The 23,555-nt window shown below is 35.7% G+C and overlaps 4 protein-coding genes across 5 annotated transcripts; 3 read left to right on the top strand and 1 right to left on the bottom strand.

Moving 5' to 3' along the window:
* Positions 1 to 5,036: 5,036 nt before the first annotated feature.
* Positions 5,037 to 8,784, bottom strand: LOC111781059 (histone acetyltransferase TAP1). Its single transcript, XM_087119847.1, has 8 exons — positions 8,535 to 8,784; positions 8,243 to 8,328; positions 7,855 to 7,915; positions 6,880 to 7,066; positions 6,559 to 6,658; positions 6,366 to 6,466; positions 6,153 to 6,246; positions 5,037 to 5,506 (listed from the first exon to the last, which is right to left on the bottom strand). Exons 1-8 carry the CDS (start codon positions 8,567 to 8,569, stop codon positions 5,421 to 5,423), a joined length of 750 nt encoding a protein of 249 aa, XP_086975973.1. The 5' UTR covers positions 8,570 to 8,784; the 3' UTR covers positions 5,037 to 5,420.
* Positions 8,785 to 11,599: 2,815 nt separating this feature from the next.
* Positions 11,600 to 14,872, top strand: LOC111781043 (uncharacterized). 2 transcript variants are annotated; one of them, XM_087119858.1, is made up of 6 exons: positions 11,600 to 11,996; positions 12,278 to 12,383; positions 12,828 to 12,951; positions 13,100 to 14,008; positions 14,150 to 14,549; positions 14,644 to 14,872. In XM_087119858.1, exons 1-5 carry the CDS (start codon positions 11,822 to 11,824, stop codon positions 14,525 to 14,527), a joined length of 1,692 nt encoding a protein of 563 aa, XP_086975984.1. In that variant the 5' UTR covers positions 11,600 to 11,821; the 3' UTR covers positions 14,528 to 14,549; positions 14,644 to 14,872. The 2 variants fall into 2 exon arrangements, with proteins under 2 accessions (XP_086975984.1, XP_086975983.1); XM_087119857.1 differs by having other exon boundaries at positions 14,150 to 14,872.
* Positions 14,873 to 18,300: 3,428 nt separating this feature from the next.
* On the top strand, positions 18,301 to 20,433 carry LOC111781398 (putative inactive receptor kinase At5g58300). Its single transcript, XM_087119849.1, has 2 exons — positions 18,301 to 19,642; positions 19,720 to 20,433. Exons 1-2 carry the CDS (start codon positions 18,397 to 18,399, stop codon positions 20,346 to 20,348), a joined length of 1,875 nt encoding a protein of 624 aa, XP_086975975.1. The 5' UTR covers positions 18,301 to 18,396; the 3' UTR covers positions 20,349 to 20,433.
* A 325-nt stretch (positions 20,434 to 20,758) lies between these two features.
* On the top strand, positions 20,759 to 23,423 carry LOC111781400 (ubiquitin-conjugating enzyme E2 28). Its single transcript, XM_023661960.2, has 5 exons — positions 20,759 to 20,956; positions 21,103 to 21,175; positions 21,538 to 21,665; positions 22,391 to 22,495; positions 23,142 to 23,423. Exons 2-5 carry the CDS (start codon positions 21,106 to 21,108, stop codon positions 23,283 to 23,285), a joined length of 447 nt encoding a protein of 148 aa, XP_023517728.1. The 5' UTR covers positions 20,759 to 20,956; positions 21,103 to 21,105; the 3' UTR covers positions 23,286 to 23,423.
* Positions 23,424 to 23,555: the final 132 nt, after the last annotated feature.

Here is a 23,555-nt window from a genome sequence, read left to right as displayed (position 1 = left end):
TACAATAATTAATAAATTTTATAAAATGCAATCAAAGGTAATCGAGTTGATATATTTATTTATTTATTTATTTATTTATTTATTTATTGGTCAACTATTTATTTGATCATTAAAGCGACTTTAAGAGTTATAATAGAGTTGTTTGATTATGTTTGTGTTTTTTAAAATTAAGAAAATCATATTTATTTAATATTTTTTTCACCTTTAATCTTTTATTAAATATTTTTACAGCATAGTAATTTTTTTTAAATTTTTTATCTGTAAAATGTTTCTAATATTTTGCATTTATTTAAAAAAAGAAAAAAAAAAGCATAACATATATATAACTCATATTAGTGGTTTATTTTTATTTTTATTTATAAATTATCTTTTAAAATTTTTAAACTTTAATTACCAATTTTTTTTATTTTTTAGAATAATAAATATAAAGATGTTTTACGAATTAATATTTTATTTTTATTATAAACAAAAAAAAAAATTTAAATGAAAAACGTGAACAATTAGAACCAATCCAATCCAAAAAATTTATGGTTGGGTTCATTATTTAATAGATTTTTTTTTTTTTTTTTTTTTTGTTAAGAAATTTATAGCTCGAACGAGTCTATAAAATGTTATCACAAATTTCACGTTGGCCCAACTACCATGTGAAAGCTAACTCTATCGTGACTACCCGGCGTGTATCAATCATTCCCAGTCGCTTAGGACAACTTTACCCTTATCGGGAAAAAAAAATATTTTGAAAAAAAATTGAGTGTTATAAATATTTAGTAAGTGATCTCACTGATTAATTTTTTAATTTTATAGTTTTATTAATTTTTTATAAATAAGTCAAAATATTTTTTATTAAATGAATAAATTAAAATAAAAAATATTTTATGACGTATTTATTATTATCCAAATCTAATCTTAACTACCACCAAACATATTAAATAATTTGCTAATTAAAATTTAATCAAAGTGTCGTATTTCATTTTTCAACTCTCTTAGTTAATACAAAGATAATGCATTAAATATTCATTACATATTTATTGGAAGAACTTTGTTAGGGCTCCTCCAATCATTTGAATTCCCTTCCATTTACGACGTTTATAACATGTCATCTCTTTTCATAGTTTTTATAGCCGTGGTCGTAGGTTCGAATCCTACTTCGAGAGATTTGATCATTCCAAATTAGAATTTAGAATGAAAGGGTTCGTGTTAAAAGTAGGTAACCCGTCCCCTGTATCTTTGTTTCTATTACATTCTATTTGAGAATCACCGTCAATGTCTCGGTATAGGTACGAAAGAATCATTTTCCACAATCTGGGTCTATCTACAACTAGCCTAAGAATTATCATTGATTCTCTCGAGAGGTCATAATTACCACGAGCAAACAATTAATGACAATGAATACATTTTTGCTATTTTACTAATACTTGTACTTACTCTGCTAATTTGTTGAAGCCTAGCTAAGGAAGAATTACAGAGCGTAAAACAAAAAAAATGTTGACTCGGGTTGGGGTATACTATTTACGTTTGTAATTATATCTTTCACCTTAAGTACCACTAATTCTCTGTGAATAATTTAGTTATGATCCAACCATGACTAAGTCTCTCTCGAGCCAATGAAAGGGTGAGACCCTAGTTGTTCAAGTTCCAAAATCAACACTGAAAACATGTTCACGGCTCCGGATTAAAATCGAGTTATATATGATCAGTCTATAAAATATTAATGAATTTATAAAGAGAGATTAAATATACTACGGTTTAGTCTTATATAACTTTACTGTATAGGATACCTCTACTGACTTGTCTCCTCCAAAATCATGTATGTCAATTACATACGGTTCAAGATTACACTAGTAACCTAGACTTTCCATACTAGGGATGATATTAAATTATAAATAAAATCATTAAAACTATTATTAAAAATTAAATAATTAATTACGAGTTTTTATGGCATAAATCTCAACAAATAATTGGACACCTAAGACATAAGAAAAAAGGACGAGATTGGTTTGAAGCTCAAACTCCTTCCTCGGCTTCACAAGAGGTCAAAGCTAGGGCCGACCTCTAAAAGGGTATGTGTCATGCATGTCCCAGTTCATAAAACCCTCTTTCAGACGGTTTTAAAAGAGAAAAAACCTAAATAATTCTCGTATGTATCTTCTGTTGGATGATGGAAGTCCCACATCGACTAATTTAGGGAATGATCATGGGTTTATAAGTGAGGAATACTAACTTCATTGGTATGAGGCCTTTTGGGGAAACCCAAAGCAAAGCCATGAGAGCTTATGCTCAAAGTGGACAATATCATACCATTGTGGAGAGTCGTGTTCGTCTAACATGGTATCAGAGCCATGCCCTAAACTTAGTCGTGCCAATAGATTGATAAATCCTCAAATCCTCAAATATCGAACAAAGAACTCCTAAAGAAAAGGAGCCAAGCCCCTCCTCGAAGGCAGTCAAAAATGACTAAGACTCCAAAGGAGTCGAGCCTCGATTAAGGGGAGGCGCACTTTGTTCGAGGGGAGGTGTTGGATGATGGAAGTCCCACATCGACTAATTTAGGGAATGATCATGGGTTTATCCCTTATAAGAAATGTTTTGTTCCCTTCTCAAGAAATGTTTTGTTCCCTTCTCCGACCAATGTGGGATTTCATACAAAATAAAATAAACACGAAACTTCCAGCATAATAACAATTTAACCAAAAATTTAAAGCAAAAGAAAAGATCAATTAGTTGTTTTCAATCAAAACAATTTAATACTTAGATTAGTTCAATTTCAATTCGACCTTTCGTCCACTTGATTATAATCAAGTAGTCAATTCATCCGAGCTCATTCGTACATGTACAAACTAATTTAACGCGATGAAGATTTGATAGAACAGAAGGGTTCGTGAGGAACGTTTCAAAGCTATTAAAAAAATTGTCGTGAGCTCGAGAGAAAAATTTAAACATTATTAACTTTATATTAAATGAGAGATTAAGAAGTTTTCAATATAATTACTTTACCCTAATGATCAATATTATTTTTTTTAGAAGAAAATGTAAGAAAATGACAAAAAAGGGATCCATTGACTATTGTTATATTATATATTCAACCAAAACCCAAGAAAGAAAACTAAGGGTAGTTTGGTCATTATCTTCAAACAATTTTCCAATTTCAAATATAAAAGTACTTAAAAGTACATAAGATTTGATACATATAGACTAATTTGTAATTATAAAATAAAATAATTATTAAGACCTCCTCGATCCGTGTTAAAAACCCGTTGATTAAGTTTCACGCTGTTTTCAAAGTAACAATTGGAGCCGATCGTATATTATATTTTCTCAGCTTAATTTTTTAAGTTTAGTGGTGATTTATCAACTTGCGTAAGTCGGAAATAATTTGATTTATGACTTGGACAAGACGTTTTGCCTAGTGTCAGTATTTTGCACTCGAAGAAAACGACGATTTGTAAAAATTAATACATAGAATAAAAGACCGTTTCGTAAACCCTAAATTTGCCTAATTCTGCTCTCTTTTTTAAATGTTAGTTAAGTTGACGGTCTTCAAAATGTAGCTAGTTTATTACGTGCATATAAGAGCATCTATCGGTTTTAGAGTTGGTAGATAACTAGATAATTCAACTACACGTCTTCTGATACTGAACGTTGACTTAGAGTTGACCGTTTTCAAATTTTAGCTAGTTTTGTACGGCATATAAGAGAATATATCGATTTTGGTGTTAATAGATTACGAGATACTTCAACTACACATCTCCTAATACTAAAAATTGACTTAGAAGTTGACAGTTTTCAAAATTTAGCTAATTTTACGTGCATATAAGAAGATCATCTATCCATTTTGGAGTTATCGAACAACTAAATAATTCAACTACACGTCCTTCGATACCGAAAGTTGACTCAAATATTACTTTAACTATTAGAATTCCCAAAATATCTTTACTTATAGAGAACCTTACTTGAGTGGCCATTTTGCTTCCACCTATAAAATATTTCAAAATCAAAAGGAGCAAGTTTTTCCAACAAATATTCATTGTCTCGTTACCAAAAATTATAGCCTCGACACTTTTAACAATATATTATAGTATAGGTACGACAGAAACAAGATTGTGAGATTTCATATTGGTTGGAGAGCTGTTACAAATGATATCAAAGCTAGACACTGAACGGTGTGCCAGCGAGGACCCTGAACCTCAAAAAGGGGTGGACACTAGGCGGTGTACCAGTGAAGATTTTGGGTCTCGAAGGGGGGTAGGTTGTGAGATTCCATATCGATTGAAGAGAAGAACGAGTGCCAACGAGAACATTGGACCCCGAAGGGGGGTGGATTGTGAGATCCCACATCGGTTGGAAAGATGAACAAAACGTTCTTTATAAAGGTGTAGAAACTTCTCTCTAATAGACACATTTTAAAAACCTTGAACAAAAGTCCGAAAGGAAAACCTAAAGAGAACAATATCTGCTAACGGTAGGCTTGAACCATTACAAAAATATTCATCTCGAGACTATAATCTCTAAATGACTTTGAAATAAAATTGGGTCTGCCCTAAATTTCTTAGAATCAAACAAAAATTCAACTTGAAAAATAAATATTTTGTGGTATATGAAGAAAATTGTAGTGAAATTTTCAAAGTTTATTAAATTTCAGCCCATCAAATCTTCACCACAAGATCTCCCTAACTATCGCTCGAATAGAATATCGAAACCTTCCTAACTATCGCTTGGATAGAGCATCGAGATGAGAAATTCATAGAAAATTTTATGTATTATTTTAAATCAAATAATAAATTAAAATATATATTTGTAGAACAATCCAAACTCACCACGAGTAGATATTGTCCTCAAAGTTGTTAAAACGCGTTTGCTAGGAGAAGTTTCCACACCATTGTAAAGAATGTTTTGTTCCCCTCTCCAACCGAGGTGGGATCTCAAAATCCACCCCCTTCGAGACCCAACGTCCTCGTTGACACTCGTTCCTCTATCCAATAGATGTAGGATCTCACAATTTGACGGGTTCGAATAAGAACTCATTCAAAGCTCACAAAATCTCCAATAATATATAATTAACCAATTTGAATTGGCAAATCCATTGCATAAGATAGATAAACCTATCTATCAAACATCCACTTATGAACATTGAATTACATAGACCTTTCTTATGAGCCAAACAGCTCCTGTATTTGAACAGTACAAGGATAGTGAAGAATGTCTCCACACGTCCTGTTAAAATTGCTATAGGATCATCTGCCGGAAGAGGAGGGCCACATAGAACATTAATAGAAGTTGCACACAAGGTGTCAGATATTATTCATAAATATGGTGTATATACAAACCTCAACAATGGTCATACAAATATGACCATTAAAACTCATTCTTCTATTTTCATTCCAAGATCGAAAGAAATGTGACCTTGTCTCCAAGCAACGATTCTAATTATGATGTTTCGGGTACCAAAACATGCCTTTAATTCCTTCGGGGTCGGGTTCGAAGCCTAGATTCCGGTAAAACTCTACCACTGCAACAATCACATTGTTTTAGACTTTTAGCTGAATCCAAATCCAATGTAAGTTATTCCATAAGCTAAAATTGGAGTTGAAGTAAGTTCGTTGTCCTACGATTGTGATATAGGGGTGGGAGGAAACCCGAAACCGATAAAGAAAATAGATGTAGAGCATCAAGATCTATGATAGTAGCCAACATGAATTAAGCTGGCAGTTAAAGCATCTATACTTCCTCCAGGAAGTTGTAGTTACAAAATTCTTCACCCCATATTTGATCTAATATTCTGAAAACCCCATATTTGATCTAATATTCTGAAAACCACCGGAGAGGTTAAGGCTCTGATACCATTTGTAAGCTCAAGCCCACCGCTAGCAGATATTGTCCTCTTTGGACTTTTCCTTCCAGACTTTCCCTCAAAGTTTTAAACACATGTCTGCTAGGAGAAGTTTCCACACCCTTATAAAGAATGTCTCATTCTCCTCCCCAACCAATGTGGGATCTCACAATCCATCCCCCTTTTGGGGCCAACGTCCTAGTTGGCACTCATTCGTTCCCCTCTCCAATCGATGTCGTTCTTGGAGGATAGATGCTTTAACTAAGCTGCGAAGAAAGGTTACAGTAATTATTTCCTAGGGAAGCACTAAAGAGGGCTACTATACCTTGGCTATCTGCAAAGAGTGCTATATTGCCAATATCCCTTTGCAAAAGTGCCCTTATAAGCTTTTCAACAAGGGCCCTGCCTAGGCCTTGACCCTGAACCACAAAACAATACATATATTGCCAATTCATAATGTGGGTATGTTACCATAGATTGCAAATCCACAATACAATACATTTAATTTGATAAAGTTTTCACAGTAGCAAATGATAACCTGATAAGAAGGATCCACAAGAACATCCCAAATTGTAGCGTTGAACGCATGGTCTGATGTGGCACGAGCCATACCAATGAGCTTCTTTGGTGTATTCTCCTCTGTCAAATAACTTCTCAAAATACAATAAGTTGTTCATAATATTTTCAGACGTAGAAGTAGGGCAAGTGAATGAAAAATCAGCACAAAATACCTGAAACAGGAGATTTCCGAGTTGAATGTAGTGCAGCTACCATATAACTGTTTCTAAGGGCTACATCTAATTTGTTTAGCGGTCTACGTGGCCAACCTACCTGTCAACAAAAATATATTACTAACACATGGATTGGTAAATCGTAATAATGTGCATCACAAATTTGCAATAACATCGGGCCAGAGAGGATGGATGAAGTAGCACATACTTTTTTATATATAAAACGTACAAATTAACTAAACGAAACACAATTCTAGACCCTGAGCTCATGGTCTACAAAACTAATATTTCTCAAAAGGTACTAAAACCTGAACGACTAACCTTATCACAAAGGGCTTGAAGATCATATATATCAACATCTCCACCCGTAGAGAATATTATTTGTTCAATTGTTTCATCCGGTAATGTCGTTTCAGTGAGAACAAACTCCTCGGGCAAAGGTTCTTCTTCCTCTTCCTGAAGCGTGGAAGGAGGTTCGACCACTTGGGTAGTATTATTATTCAAGAACCTGCAACAAGAAGCAGAAATTCCTTTGTAAAAAAGAGTAGAAACTTGTGGATCTTGCTTGTCAGTAGGATGTAAATGATTCCCACCAAGAAGTTCAATGGAATTGAAATTTAGAGGAGAGAGAGAACCCCATAATCACACTCAAATATTTAAAACTTCTATAACCCCACAAACCAGCATGACTTTACATGATTTCTTCACATCTACTGCAAATACCTCTTATCTTCATTAAACAACCCTCACATGAGAGACCTTCTACAAGGATCCTTCAAGGAAGAATGGTAAATGATTTTAAGTTCTCCGGTGGTTACTTGTTTTCTTGTTGACGTTTTCATGGTTCTTATTTACATAGCATAATTTCTCTAATAGTGTCCTCCTCCGAGGTTCCCTATTAAAGAAGTGTTTCACTGTTATATTTCGAATTTCTGTTTAGCTTATCAGAATAGAATACATGTCGATCAAAATAGCGGGTATGATTATCACCAACTCTTTTTTGTTTCTTACCCAAAATAAAAGGCTATTATTGATAAAAGCAGCATATTGTACAGATGGATTCTTACGATTTCTCAAAATGATTATCAAACCCCAATATTTACAGATGGTCAAAACGTCAGGGGCGGTTCCTTGTTATAAATTTGAAAATTTAGCTATATCTAATATCTAACATAGAAGGGCAACATACTAAAACAGCAATCAAAATTGTGTTAGCTAGAAATCTGTCAAAGCATGCTCATAATAAAATTGCAGCGTGTGCAAAAAAGTCACCAGAATAGCCATATCTCCAATTACCCGGATTTGATAGAGTCCCAAAAGCCAACTCGGAGTCGACATACCTTCAGCTTTTTGCTCGCTGCAAAACGATACACACGCAAAATTAGCATACAGAAGGAAAGAAATTAAGAACGAGTTTCCAAGAAACGTACGACTGAAACTAATGCTTCAAATTTTCATTTTAAACATTCAATATCCTAAAAAAAGGAGCAAAAACAGGGTGACACTTAAGTTGGATAAAAAAGTGAATCAAAATCCATAAATTGGCCAAGTTCAGCAACAATGGCGATTCCTTCAACCACTAAAGAGACGAGAGAAAGTTCTAACAGAGATTCATTCAACTAACAGCCAATCTTTACCCTAAACAGAAGCTTAGAAACAAAGAGGGCTGATACAGCGAGGATACCTCTAGTGAAGCCGTAGTTCAGATTGCGAGGAACCAGCAACGAGTTCGATCCTTTAGACTTACAATCCAACAGAAAAACTTGGCTTCTGCATCATTTCAACAAAAAAAAAAAAAAAACGTAGCCGAACGAATCATACAACTAAGCGACGAAATTAAGGTACATGCACAATCAAATTCAACTCGCGCTACGAAGAGAACAACTCAAATGGAAATCAGAGAAGTCAAATTTGAACAAACTTGCATGAAAGTGAAGATAGATCAAAATGGAGGCTGTGCGATGAAGATTACTTACGGAGAAGAAGCGGCGATGAGTTTCTGAGACATCATTTCTAGATGACGATCACTGGAGCTGAATTAGTCCACTGTTGCGGTATCTCTGAGAGATCCAATCCAAATCGGAACTTCAGAGAAATCGCCGGAGCAGCAATGAAGGTGAGGCGATTCGTTGTAGAAGAAGATTCAGTTGTGCCCTCGTAATTCTCTGCTCTCCACAGAATCCCCTGGTCCATCTCCTTCTTCAGGTGGTCGCTAGCCTATCAATTTTTGCCATTTATTACTTAAATTAATATATATATATATATTTTTTAAATTTAATTTATTTATTTATTTATAATAAATAGGTTGAATTGATCTTATTCAATAAACATATAATTATTTGGTCGACCTCAAATGTTTTCAAAATTTAAACTAATTTTGGAACATAAATTAATTTAATTTTAAGGTTGTCCCAAGTATGGTTGGATCGAGTGAGACATTTTTTAGATCAAACTCGATTATTCGGGTGGCAAGTTTTTCAATCCAAACAAACTTTGTTAAATAACGAACTCAACTAAATCCAACTATAATATTTTTGGATTGGGTTGATTCGGATTGTTCGTGTTATTTATTCAAATTTTTTTTTTTAATAAATGTAAAATATTAGTCTGTGAAAAATATATTTATTTTTTTTCAAACGTTTAATTAAGATTTATAGTTTTATGAAATTAAATAAAAATATATATATTTATATAATTGTATCTCAAACAAAAATGCATTTATTAAAATTAACAATAAATTCCTACGCTCCAATCTAGTTTTAGGAAATCTTATCAACTTAAGCATAAAGTTTTCATTTATTTGAACCTAATCCAACCTAAATAAGTTCGTAACCCAACTAGTGGAGGTCACGTATTCATAAATTTTGGATTATACTTATCTTCATTCTCGCTTATGTTGTTAATGCTCGTTGATTTATTAGATATAAAATTAATTTTTTTTTTAATTTTATATATAATCTTAATTTTTTTTTTCATGTCTGACAGATCTATAAACTTAAAAGAAAATGTCTGCATAGATCAAAGATCTGTTTCAGCACAAAATTTAGAAATTTAGAGATTTATTAGATGTAAATTAGGAGTGTTGGTAGATTGGATTGGATGAGATTAAGACATATTTTAGACCGAATCAAATTGTTTTGGTTGTAATTTTTGTTTAACTCAAACAACCCTAATTAAATATTGAATCCAACCAAACTCAACTATAAATTTTTTTAGTTGGGTTGGTTCTGGTTGTTCGAGTCTATTTATTTAAATTTTTATTTTTAATAAAAATAAAAAAATATATATTTTAAAATTAACAATAAATTTAACTTGATTCCGTTTAACTATAATCCATTTCAAACTATATCAGATTAAATCAAAATTATTAAATTATTAAATTCTTTTAATACTCAAACAAAATTGAAAAAAAAAATTGAAAAAGTCACTCTCCTATATATATATATAAATAAATAAATGATTTTTTTTAATATAAACAATTATTCATAATTATTGTTCTACATAAAATATGATGGAGAAAAATTAAAATTAAAAAGGGAGAGAACAAAAAATTATTGGAAAGAAGATGAAAAAATAATGAAAAAGAAATTAAATTATGACGGCAGTGAAATGACGTGTCTGTTTTCTGAAGGTGACACGTGCTGTCGGGTTTTTTCTGGATACGAAGTTGATAGCCCAACTTTGCCGGACCATTTCCATGCTCTCCACGTGTCATCGCTTTTTTTTTTTTTTTTTTTTAAATTAAAAATCTTTTTTTTTTCTCTTAATTTTCTATTTTAAATTTTTTTACAACTTGTTTTACTAATTTGTTCGGATTCAAATCAAGAAGTATCTCATTAATTTCGAATCACTCGACCTAAGTGAAACAGCCATGCATTTTGGGTCATAAACTATTGTATATGTATCGAGAAAACCTCTAATAAATCAAACCCCTTAATCCAGCCCGATGCTTTAACCTCATTTATTTAGGTTTAGGCCTCCTACAGCATTAAGACACTTGCGTAGGTTTGGAGGGACAACGATGTGCATTGAGCTTCGTTGCGTAACGTTGAAGTCCATTTCGCTTTAAAAAGACACATGTTCACCTCTTTGCAACTTTCGATATATTTTGTCGTTTTCATAAGGCGAGGTTGGCACTCTAAGCTTATTTCGAGTTATGTTTTAGTCTCCTAGGGCAGGTAGACACCATTAAAACACTTATGTAGGTTCGGAGTCGGGTTACGCGCATTAGGATTCTCACGAAAATGTTTCAGTTTCCCACGAAAACTATTAGTACTTTGTTTTAAAAACACCATTGAAGTGTTGATAGTGTTTAAAAAAAACCGTCCATTTTTAAAAGTTTTATTAATACTCTTCAATTTTTTTAAAAAAGAAATTTAAAAATACATTTACAGATAGTATCCTACTTTAAAAATACTTATAAAAATTTTAAATTAGTATTAATACTTTTTACCTTTATAGTAAAAAAGTTAAAAAAAATTATTACTGTCCACATATGGACGAAAATCATCTATTTGTCACGTCATAAATGACGTTTTAATGTAACTTTTGAAAACTCAAAAATATTTTTTTAAAAAAATTAAAATTTCAGGAGTATTTTTTAAATAAATATTAATAGTTTACCTTCAAAAAGGGTATATATATTTTTAATTTATGAATATTTTTTATTAATTTAATCCAAATATAACATAATAAAATCAAAATACATTATTTTTATAAACTTATTTTAATTTTGCAAAAACTATATAAAAATCTTAATTTTGAAAAATGATGATGGAGACAAAAGCATGAAATTATTTATGAAAAGAAAAATAATTAAAAAAAAAAAACTTTAAAATATTATTATTATTTTCATTGACTTAATTTTTTAAAAAATCCAAAATTTGGTTCTATCCAATTAAATGTAAAGCACTATAAAAAAAATAGTTTTTGAATGAATTAAAGACATTAATAATTTTTATTACAAAATATTTATTTAAAATTATGTTTAAAAAAAAAAAATTCCAATAAAAGATACAAACAAAAAAAGAAATAGAAAAAGTAATATACTTCACTTCCTCAACTATTCAGATGAAGCCACGGCCAAAACCGCCGTTGCTAAACCCAAATATGGAGATCTGCCGCTGACTACGACTCCTCCTTCTCTCTCTCTTTGTTTCCTTGTGGCATTTAGGAACTTCTCAGACTGATTTCTTCCATTTCTAGCCACCAATTTCCATCTCTATGTCGTTTTCCTGATCGGAAACTTCCAATCCTCACCGACATGAACCGCAACTGGAGGGAGTCGATCGCTGGTGGCCGGAATGGTTCTGTCTTGTCGCAGAATCGCCATGGACATAGCTTCACTGGAATCTCCAGAGATTCTGATGAGAATCTGGATCTCTTCTCCAAGAATCGTCGGAGTCTCTCCGTTGCTGCCTCCGAAGATTCCTTTGATGGTAGGACTCGTCTGTGATTGACTTGATGTGATTTGTTTGTGCTCAATCGTTGTGGATTTGTGTGGATTTGAGATGTTTTGTTTTTGTGGTTGTTGCGGTTGAATGAGGTTTTTGAAATTTGTGGTGACTTTATGAGAAGGTTATTGTAGTTCTGAATCTGATGGTTTTAGGATTGAACTGCGTGTTGTTATGAATTTCGAATCGTTTTTGGTTCATGTTCTTCTGGTTTTTTGTTACTTGGTGAATGGTTATTAAATTGTTTGATCTGGTTTTCATGGCAGCGTCGGTGAAATTGGGGAGGCTTTCATTTGGATCGGTGAAAATGGCTAAGAGTGGGATCGATGATATGTTGTCGTCGGCTGAGGAAGGAAAACACGATTATGACTGGTAACTTCAATGATTTCAATGTTTTGACTATCTCTATCATCAGTTATCAATGAAGTAGTCCCTAAGTTATCTAAGATTTTATCGATATCACAAGTATTCTGTAGGATTATCAATTATGGAGATCAGCATTTCTAAATTCTACCCGACATGGACCAATTAATTGATGTTCTTAGACTGTATATATTTACTTGATTTACTTTCGTGATCATGAGCGGGGCCCTTGTGCATTCTTTAAATTATCTCTTTAAGAATCATACTGACACAGAAAGAACATATATTATAATTAGAAAGTTGTAAGAACATGTCAATCATTTGTCAAAAATTTGAATACTGCTGCTTGATTGAGGGGTTTTATGAAGTAGATATCAACTATTCTGATCTAAAAAAAAAAAAGGATATGTGTTCTGAAACATGATTCTTTTCTGGCTAACCTTTGGGCTACAGGCTTCTCGCTCCTCCTGGGACTCCTCTTTTCCCTTCATCCTCTAGAAATGAAGTTCAATCTACTGTAGCGGGACCGAGAAGCAGTATGTTAGTCGGATCGTCTTCAACAACAAAAGCTTTGAGGGTATGGTTCTGCCTTCTTTACTACCAATGATCTTCCTGAATTGCATTATATATGATATGATACAAACGCGTTTAAGTGGGGATGTTGAAGATTGCTCTTTAGTTGTATGATCTAGGGTGTTTTTAATTGCTTCCCATATCCATTTCAGCTTTCAGTTTCACAATCAGAGAGTAGCAATCCTTCTAGGCCATCTAGGAGCAGTTCCGTGTCTCGGTCCTCTGTCTCCGCCCCACAGAATAGTAGTTATTCCAACAGGTCTTCATCGATTCTTAATACAAGCTCGGGTTCGGTTTCCTCTTATGTAAGGCCTTCCTCCCCAAGCACACGCATTTCATCTATTGCAAGAACTTCTACTCCATCCTCACGCTTGACACCATCAAGGTCCTCGACTCCTTCAAGGGCCCGTCCATCCCTCACCAGCTCCTCCATTGAAAAACCAAGGAAAACACAAAGTTCAAGGCCGTCCACTCCTAGTTCCAGGCCTCAAATTCCTGCAAATTTGAGTACTCCTGCACCCCGGTCGAATTCCCGCCCATCTACACCCACTCGACGAAATTCCGCTCCTTCACTCTCTTCTGTAGTTGGCACTCCATCTTCTACAGGGCGTATCCTATCAGCTAATGGACGCAGTTCAACTTCATCATCACGACAAAGTTCCCCTAGTCCTCGAGTTCGGGCTGCACCTCAGCCAATCGTCCCCCCTGATTTTTCCCTTGATACCCCTCCAAACCTCAGAATAACATTGCCAGATAGGCCAATTTCGGCTGGTAGATCCCGTCCAACTCCTGCTGCATCAGTTAGAGGGAGTTCCGAGCCTACATCAACCGTTACCATGCCTAGAAGAGCAGCATCCCCTAACGTCTCAAGGGGAAGGCTAACAGACACACCTGGAAGGGGTCGAGTGAATACCAATGGACACCTCAGCGACAATCCTGAAAGTAGGACACTTTCAAGTTCTTCTGATTTGGGCGGACGGAGACCTGTGAGGACTTCTTCTACCTCTACAGCAGAAAGCAACGGATATGGAAGGTCTATTTCAAAGAAATCACTTCATATGGTATGCCTCATCAACTTTCTCGACGATTTAACTTAATCTAAGTGCTGTTAAGAACACGAATGCGAATTCTTTTCGCGTTCAGGACACGTCGTTTTGTACCAAATTTAAACAATCCAATCTGCTTCTGCTTGTGTGATACAGGATATAAGAAATGGCCCTGGAATCATGCGCTCAGGTTCAGGCAATACTCTATTTCCCCACAGCATCCGATCGGCCACTTCCAAAACTCCGTCCGTTACTTCAAGCAACTCCGATGCCATCGGTACCGACTTCCAAAGGAGCGGTAACAACAACATGGAGAGAGGGAACCATTTTCATCCTGATGGAGGAGAGAATGGAAGATTTTGTGGAAGCTTGAATCATTTGGACATGTACGAAAGCTCCCGTTACGAGTCGATATTGCTGAAAGAGGACTTGAAGAACACGAATTGGCTGCACAGCGCAGATGATAAAACGGATTTAAGTTCCATTTTGGATTATGGATTTGAAGCTCTGCCTGAACCTTTTGGCCTCTTGTAGCATCTAAGATGACGATGATGGGGTTTGTATTGCATTTTCTTGAATTATCATTGTCATTATCATTATATTTTGAGATCATTTTGGTTTAGAAAATGATGGAATCTGCTGAATTGCAGTGAAACCTCAAAAGGGAGAAGAGAAGATAGAAATATGGAGAAATTTGTGAAGAAAAAGTAGTATGTTCGTTTCCTCGTAATAGTAGGGTGAATATTCTCTCTTATGTGCATTTTGAAGCCATTTTGTGTATCCAAAGAATTTGTTTTTGGATAAATTGGCCTCTCATTTTGTCTTTTTAACTTATGCAAGAGAAAAAATTAAAATAATTATATTTTCATTCCGTATTCACAGGCTCGAAAAAATCCGATCAATTCAACTTATTAGGTTTTGGTTATGAATTTGTTTGGGTTTGATTCATATAACAACCCAACTCGACCTAAATTTCTTAATAAGGATTGTTTAGGTTGAAAAATTTTACAACCCGAACAATCAGGTTGGATGTAAAAGATGTCCCGATGTCCCAACGAACACGCCACATTTGAATTAGTATTATTATTATTTCTTAATAAGGATTGTTTAGGTTGAAAAATTTTACAACCCGAACAATCAGGTTGGATGTAAAAGATGTCCCGATGTCCCAACGAACACGCCACATTTGAATTAGTATTATTATTAAGAGAAAATCTAATAGATGGAAGTTTAGAGAAAATCTATAAAATAAATAAATAAATAAAAAATAAATAAAAAAAGTTGGAAATTCATAAATTTTGGTAGATTTTCTAAAAAGTTAATTTTGTGTATTAATGTATAGACTTTTACAAGTTTTAAATATTTTTTTAATTAAAATTAAACTCTGATTTAAGGTGAATTTAGTAAAAATTGATAAAATTGAAAGTTTAAGGTATAAATTATTTTTTTGGTCTAAATTTTTATTATTGTTGACTAATAAATTAGGTGTAATTTAAGGTAAAAATTAGATATAGTATAAATGAAGTTTCATTTAATTAAAATTAAAATTAAAAGTCAAACATTAATAAAATAATATGGTAGGTCAACTACTTCCACCTCCTAAAACGACAACAAATAAAAATATATTTTGTTATTAGCATATGACCATTTTGGCCCTAGACATTTTTAACACAAAAAAAAAAAAAAAAAAAAAAAAAAAAAAATATATATATATATATATATATATATATATATATATATATAATATAATATATATTATATTATATTATTTTATTTTATATTTTCATTCATGAATTAGCATTTGGTTGGTGAGATCTCATTTTATTAAATTTATTAGATTTATTACTAAAATATAATGTATTTTAAATTATTGTATTAAAAAAAAAAACTATTTCAATATTAATTTATTAATTTTCTTAATTTTGAGTAGGATTCTAACCTGTAATAAAAACTGTTAATATATAATATTAAAAAAAATCTCCCCTCTTTTTGTTGAAATAATAATAATAAAAGATTTTCAATGCTATATTAAACAATAATATTAAATATTTTCACAATTTTTTTAATTAATTTAAACATCAAATTTCTTTCCCACCACTCCATTTCAAGGCCCAACATTCTTATTGGCACACAGCCCCATGTCTACTCTATTCGGGGAACAGCCTCCTCGCTCTGATATTATTTAGACAATTAAAGATATTTAATGGGGTTTAGATCAAAATTTTAAATGATTTAGTCATGTCGGTTCCACAAATATTATCTAAGCTCGATTTTATGAATGGACTGAACCGAAGTTCTAACCTTTTGATTCAAGAGTATGTAACCTTAGCTCGATTCAACTGGTAGAAAATTAAAGATTTTGAAAATGGCCTTCACCTACCCATCATTCAATTATTATCAATACTCAATGCTTACCAAATTGAAATATGAATTACAGAATCTGAAGACCCACCATTTTGATTGCTTGCTTGCTTCTTCTTTTTCTCTCTTATTTCACCTCAAATTACCCTTTTCTTGTTGTTGGGTTTTGGGTTATGTACGTTTTCTAATTGGGTTTTTGGATATATGAAATGGGTTTTGGAGTATTTGAGTTGATGGGTTCTGTGGTCACTGTGATTTGAAAGTGTGTTTGGTTTCCGAGAGTCTAAAACGGGAAAAGTTCCCAGATCGGTTGGGGTGGAGACTGAAACATTCTTTATAAGGGTGTGAAAACCTCTTCCTAGCGTCTTAAAAACTGAGGGGATGCCCGAAAGGGAAAGTTTAAAGAAGACAATATCTGCTAGCAATGAGCTTGCTGTTACAAACTGTATCAAAGCTAGACATCGGGCGATGTGCCAGCAAGAAGGTTGAACCCTGAAGGGAGTGGATATGAGGCGGTGTGCCAACAAAGATGCTGGCCCAAAAAGGGATGGATTGAGGGGTCCTACATCGATTGGAGAAGAGAACGAGTACCAACGAGAAAGTTAGGAAGAACGAAGTACTTTATAAAGTTGTGGAAACTTTTCCTTAGTAGACGAGAAGCTTAAAAGAAAAAGTTTAAAGAGGACAATATTTGCTTGGATAGGTCTGGATGGAATGAGACTCTCTCGGACCAAACCCCAATCCAAATTTGTCAATGTTGTGTTCTTGGTTTGATTTGTATTTGGATAAGAATTTTAATGAATCTGCCCCTTTTTTCTCTATTTCTTTGTGTGAGAGGACACCTTTCTCCTCAAGGTTTTAAAACGTTTGCTAGGGAGAGATTTCCATGCCCTCAAGGTTCTAAAACGCGTTTGCTAGGGAGAGATTTCCATGCCCTTATAAAGAATGTTTCGTTCTCCTCTCCAACTGACGTGGGATCTCACAATCCACCTCTCTTGGGGGCCTAGCGTCCTCGTTCTCTAATCAATGTGGCACCCCCCAATCCACCCCCTTCGAGGCCCAGCGTCCTTATTGACACACCGCCTTGTGTCCACCCCCTTCAGGACTCAGCCTCCTCATTGGCACATTACCCGATGTCTAGTTCTGATATCATTTGTAACGGCTCAAGCCCACCGCTAGCTCATATTGTCTTCTTTGGGCTTTCCCTTTTAGACTTCCCCTCAAGATTTTAAAACTCATCTGTTAGGGGAAAGGTTCTCACACCTTTATAAAGAATGCTTCGTTCTCCCTCTGATATGTTCCTTTAGCTATGATAGATGCCTCCATTATCTTGTGTTTCTTCTTTGCACTTGGTTGATAAAGTTAAAGCTTAGACAAAAAAAGAAAAAGAGTAGAATTCTTGCCTTTTTGTTTCCTTCCATAATCTCATTTTTAACTTCATTCATTGAATAAGTTGGGCAATGCAAAAGGAAGTTCATAAATGAAAGCTGAAAAAGGGATTCTACAAGCATTTCTTTTGCTACTCACTTTAATGCCTTTTTCTTTTCCACAAAACTCTTATTCTTTTCTCTTTTCATTTCATTCTTTCTTTTCCGTTCCCCCTCCAACCGACGTGGGATCTCACAATCCACCTCCCTTGGGACCCCATCGTCTTCGCTGCACACTGCTTAGTGTCCACCCCTCTTCTAGGCTCAGCCTTCTTGCTAGCACATCGCCCGGTGTCTGGCTCTGATACCATTTCTCACAGCCCAAACCCACCACTAATAGATATTGTCCGCTTTGGCTCGTCACATATCATCGTCAGCCTCACGGTTCCAAAACGCGTCTACTAGGAAGAGATTTCCACACCCTTATAAGGAATGTTACGTTCTCTTCTCCAACCGACATAGGATCTCACGGGCTTCAGCAATATAACCATGCATGTCATAGAAGGTTGCTTCTTTTTCTTAAACATTGACACAATTTCTATATGGTTTGCTGATTTTGGATCCTTTTTTATTTCCTTTAGACAGCAGCAGTAGCCTTCCTCTTTGAACTCCTCCATGAGGCAACAATCCCTTTCCCTAGCATCATCTTTACTCATACTCATATACTTCCACTCCTTCATTGCTGCTGATCTGAACTCAGACAAGCAAGCTCTTCTCGAGTTCATTTCGACCGTTCCGCACGGTCGAAAACTCAACTGGGATTCTTCTACCTCAGTCTGCTCTAAATGGATTGGCATCACTTGCACCTCAGACCGCTCAAACGTGCTCGCTCTTAGGCTACCTGCCGTTGGTTTACACGGTCCGATCCCCGCCAATACACTCGGAAAGTTAGACGCTCTTAGAACTCTGAGTCTTCGATCTAACAATCTTTTCGGAAACGTTCCATCAGATGTTCTAGCTCTTCCCTCCTTAAAGTTTATGTATCTTCAACACAATAACTTTTCAGGTAAAATTCCTTCTTCCCTGTCTCCTAGCCTTACCTTCCTTGACCTGTCGTTCAACGATCTCTCGGGGAACATCCCGACGTCGATACGAACCTTAACGCACCTCATTAGCCTCAACCTTCAAAACAACTCCCTAACTGGATCCATTCCTGATATTGGTCAGCTAAAGCTTAAGCTATTGAACTTGAGCTACAACCATCTTAGTGGTCCTATTCCTGGTTCTTTGCAATCATTTCCTGCTTCATCCTTTGAAGGGAACTTAAAGCTATGTGGCTCTCCTCTGAAAACTTGCTCGGTTAATATCGCCCCCGTACCGTCGTCGTCTCCTCCCGAGAGGGAAAGGAGCATAAATATCGGAGCGATCGTTGCCATTGGATTAGGTGGTTCTGCAGTGCTGTTCCTCATTGTGTTGATGATTATTGTCTGTTGTATGAAGAAAAAAGATGGTGAAGGTAGTACTGATGCAATGAAAGGAGCTCGTAAAAGAACCGAGCAACCGAAGGAGGATTTCGGAAGCGGGGTACAAGAGGCCGAGAAGAATAGGCTGGTTTTCTTTGAAGGATGTTCGTATAATTTTGATCTCGACGACTTGTTAAGAGCCTCGGCCGAGGTGCTCGGAAAAGGTAGTTATGGGACTACTTACAAGGCAATCTTGGAGGAAGGAACAACAGTTGTAGTAAAGAGGTTGAAAGAAATGGTAGCTGGGAAAAAGGAATTTGATCAACAAATGGAGATTGTTGGGAGGATAGGCCAGCATCGAAACGTCGTACCGCTCCGTGCCTATTACTATTCGAAAGACGAGAAGCTTTTAGTTTACGATTATGCCATCGTTGGAAGCTTTTCGACATTACTCCATGGTATGCTCTATTCTAGCTTTTATGGATCATTTAGATGAATGCTAGAAAAATTATTTCGTGCTCGTTACATTCTGCAGGAACCCGAGAAGGCGGTCGGGTGCCACCGGATTGGGAAACGAGACTGAAGGTTTCATTAGGGAGTGCCAAAGGCCTTGCACATATTCATTCAAAGTTCATCCATGGAAACATAAAGTCCTCTAACATCCTTCTCACACAAGACCTTAATGGTTGTATATCAGATTTCGGGCTGACTCATTTGATGAACTCCGCTGCCGTTCCGTCTAGAAGCATAGGGTATCGAGCTCCCGAAGTGATCGAGACTCGAAAGTTGACTCAAAAGTCTGATATTTATAGCTTTGGAGTTGTTTTGCTCGAGATGTTGACTAGGAAAGCTCCAGCCCAATCGCCGGGGCGTGACGAGGTCATGGACCTTCCTAGATGGGTGCAATCCGTGGTTAGAGAGGAATGGACATCAGAGGTGTTTGATGTAGAGCTAATGAAGTATGAGAACATTGAAGAAGAGTTGGTTCAAATGCTTCAAATAGCAATGGCGTGTGTGTCTCGAGTGCCTGATATGAGACCAACGATGGAGGAAGTCGTAAGGATGATCGAGGATATCCGACCATCTAGCTCGAAAACTCGACCATCATCAGAAGATAACAAAACTAGAGACGGGGACAATGACTCGAATACTCCGACCTTGTAATTGCTCTTATCTCATTCATTCTAATCATATGAATCAAAGTTGTATCCATTGTGTAAGGTAATCAAACCATGCTACTATTGTGTTACTCACTCGTCTGCCACTGGAAACATTACTTCTCATCCAATTTGCGCGTGTTCATCCTAAGCTAGGATCGAAGTTTTGAGATTATTATTATTACAACAAATTAGAAATTTTGAGATTTAGATTTTAAGGACGATAATCCCAATAAAATTTGAAATTGTGATTCGAGTTTTGTTTGTATCTATCAAGTTTATCAAGTTGAATAAGGACTAAAAGATTCTTACTTTTATAAGAAAAACAAACAAAAACTTGATAAATATGTAAAAAAAGAATGGATAAGATTGGATTGCGGTAAAATAAAATGGTGGATTTGGGATCGCTTTAAATATTGAAATTCCTCAATCATTTGATTGGCGATTGGCGAAGTTCTTCGGTCTCTAACATTCTCAAATTCCACAAAAAAATTCAAGGGTAAGGAGACCGACGAACAAGCAGCGATTTCTGGGTTCCGCCGTCGATCTGATTTCGAACCCTATTTCTCTGATCTTTATCCCCTTGTCGATCGCAAACCCTTTTGTTTTCTCAAGGTATTTCTCTCATTTCCCTTTGATTTCCCTCTTTTTTTCTGCGTTTTGTGTTGATTCTCTTTGTTAATCGCATGTCCCTTTGTTTGTTCTGTTCTTCGTTGATCGGTTTTCTGAATCTTCTGGTTTTTGATCGTTTATGTGTGTAGATCATGGCTTCGAAGCGTATCTTGAAGGAACTCAAGGATTTACAGAAGGATCCGCCCACGTCTTGCAGCGCTGGTATGTTCTATGAGCCTCGATCTTCCTAATTGATTACCTAATTTGATCATTTTGTTCGAATTTTATTGAATGAATTGATTGTTTTTGAGATGTGTTTCGAGGATTAGAACGCTTGACTACGAGATATATGCGTTAATCAGTTGAGCTATGATGTGTTCTTCGGAGCAGATCATATGATTTTGATTTTGCTGTTGACCTTTTGATCTATCTATATATATTTATATTAGGAGATATATGTGTTGATCAGTTGAGCTATGATGCGTTTTTCGTGAGCGGATCGTCGACATTTTGATCTGTCTGTATGTATGTTTATATTGTTTGGAGTTGTGAGATTGGAATGTTTGTTTGAATTTTGAGGATAGGTCCTGTAGCTGAAGACATGTTCCATTGGCAAGCGACCATTATGGGACCATCTGATAGTCCTTATTCAGGAGGTGTTTTTCTTGTCAATATTCATTTTCCGCCAGATTATCCTTTCAAGCCCCCCAAGGTGAATGATGTTTGTCTTCTGTTTGATGCTGATTTGTGCAAGATGATTCTATGTTTATTGTTTTCGTTTCTAATAGTAGGATCATTGTGAGATTCCACCTCGGTTGGAGAGGAGAACGAAACATTCCTTACAAGGGTGTGGAAACCTCTCCCTACTAGACGCGTTTTAAAATCGTGGGGCTGATGACGATATGTAATCGGCCAAAGCGGACAATATTTGCTAGTGGTGGGCTTGGGCTGTTACAAATGGTTTCAGAGCCAAACACTGTTGGTGTGCTAGTGAGGATGCTGGCCCCCAAAGAGGTGGATTGTGAGATCCCACATCGGTTGGAGAGGGGAACAAAGCATTTCTTATTAGGGTGTGGAAGCCTCTCCCTACCAAACATATTTTAAAACCGTGAGGTTGATGTCGATACATAACGGGTCAAAGCGGACAATATCTGCTAGCTAGTATCAAAGCCAAACACCGGGCGATGTGCCAGCGAGAAGGCTGAACCTCGAAGGGAGGTGGACACCAAGCGGTGTGTCCAAGGGGGGTGGATTGTGAGATCCCACATCGGTTGGAGAGAGGAACGAAACATTTCTTATAAGGGTGTAGAAACATTTCCCTACCATACGTGTTTTAAAACCGTGAGGCGACGGCGATATGTAACGGGCCAAAGTGGACAGTATCTGCTAGCGGTGGGCTTGGGGCTTGCTTAATGATTATGGTGTATTGTTGTTCAGGTTGCTTTTAGGACCAAAGTGTTTCATCCAAATATCAATAGCAATGGAAGCATTTGTCTCGACATACTTAAAGAACAGTGGAGCCCTGCGCTTACGATTTCAAAGGTTCGTTTGGCCTTTTCTTTTTGGATTCACTTATAGTTTATCATTTGGTTCCTAATCTTGTTATTGTGGTGTTTGCATAACTTGTGATGTTTGAGATCTATGTGCTTCTACCATACTAAAGTGGATTTACACTTTCGAAATTCCTTATTCGGTGGAGAATCTTAGAACTCTTAAGAGTTATACCGACACATTCACTAACTCGGGTGTATCGGTAAACAATCTGGATACTCTTTGAGCTATGATTCTCTATGCAGTTGAACGGTCCTTTCTTGTATGTCGATAATTGGGGCGTCGGGTCCTACTCCTGCGTTATACACATGGCCCGCACCCTACTAATCTTGGGATGACTTGCCATCCTGTAGCTTTGTGGCAGTTGAGAACCATCATTAATATCTAAATGAGTCGAGTTGAAGCTCTTAGGTCATTTTATCTACACTGCTAATAACGAACAAGTTAAGTAGCTTAGCTTGATATCTTCACTCGACCTTTCGATCGTTGTAAAAAACCCCATTACCCGGGAACTTGCATTCTCGTCAACTTTGAAGTTAAGGCCAGAGACCCATAACCACAATCCTCCCCGAGAGAGAGAAACTAAAAAGATTTGATCGAGCAAATTCTAAAACTTAATGGCGTTTTCATGAAACAGGTCCTACTCTCCATATGCTCATTGCTGACCGATCCAAACCCAGACGACCCTCTCGTACCGGAGATTGCACACATGTACAAGACTGACCGAGCCAAGTACGAAGCGAGCGCAAGGAGCTGGACTCAGAAGTATGCGATGGGTTGAGACGTTTTTGTAGCGTACCGTTGATGATGGATGGTTCTGGTGTGGTATGTTGGGCATAGCTTCGTGTTGTATTTCTTCGTTTCTTCCAGTTATTTGGGCTGTGTAGTAGTTTAAACCAAAAAAGGAAAAAAAAAGAAATGAAGTCTTCTGATGTTTTTCACTTTACGACTGAAATTTATGAATGAAAGATGTAAGCAGGTTGGTGCCAAATTAGATGGTGAAATTCATTGTTAAGTGTTGTCCTCTATTTTTATCGGAAATTTTGGTGTC

The sequence above is a fragment of the Cucurbita pepo genome, chromosome 19 (genome assembly GCF_057944985.1).
Source record: "Cucurbita pepo subsp. pepo isolate OVF chromosome 19, ASM5794498v1, whole genome shotgun sequence".
NCBI classification, from domain to species: Eukaryota; Viridiplantae; Streptophyta; class Magnoliopsida; order Cucurbitales; family Cucurbitaceae; genus Cucurbita; species Cucurbita pepo.
Note: the sequence above shows the minus strand (reverse complement) of the source record. Positions and strands in the feature narration are given on the sequence as shown.

Bases quoted from the DNA above. Each gene is read 5' to 3' on its own strand.
- LOC111781059 (XM_087119847.1), bottom strand. From the start codon at position 8,569: ATGATGTCTCAGAAACTCATCGCCGCTTCTTCTCC. The intron at 8,329-8,534 runs GTAAGTAATCTT...GAAATGATGCAG, and splicing joins CTCATCGCCGCTTCTTCTCC to AAGCCAAGTTTTTCTGTTGG. The intron at 5,507-6,152 runs GTATAGTAGCCC...TGATTGTTGCAG, and splicing joins ACTCTTTGCAGATAGCCAAG to TGGTAGAGTTTTACCGGAAT.
- LOC111781043 (XM_087119858.1), top strand. From the start codon at position 11,822: ATGAACCGCAACTGGAGGGAGTCGATCGCTGGTGGCCGGAATGGTTCT. The intron at 12,384-12,827 runs GTAACTTCAATG...TTTGGGCTACAG, and splicing joins GGAAAACACGATTATGACTG to GCTTCTCGCTCCTCCTGGGA. The intron at 12,952-13,099 runs GTATGGTTCTGC...TATCCATTTCAG, and splicing joins CAACAACAAAAGCTTTGAGG to CTTTCAGTTTCACAATCAGA.
- LOC111781398 (XM_087119849.1), top strand. From the start codon at position 18,397: ATGAGGCAACAATCCCTTTCCCTAGCATCATCTTTACTCATACTCATA. The intron at 19,643-19,719 runs GTATGCTCTATT...TACATTCTGCAG, and splicing joins CTTTTCGACATTACTCCATG to GAACCCGAGAAGGCGGTCGG.
- LOC111781400 (XM_023661960.2), top strand. From the start codon at position 21,106: ATGGCTTCGAAGCGTATCTTGAAGGAACTCAAGGATTTACAGAAGGAT. The intron at 21,176-21,537 runs GTATGTTCTATG...TTTTGAGGATAG, and splicing joins GCCCACGTCTTGCAGCGCTG to GTCCTGTAGCTGAAGACATG. The intron at 22,496-23,141 runs GTTCGTTTGGCC...TTCATGAAACAG, and splicing joins CTGCGCTTACGATTTCAAAG to GTCCTACTCTCCATATGCTC.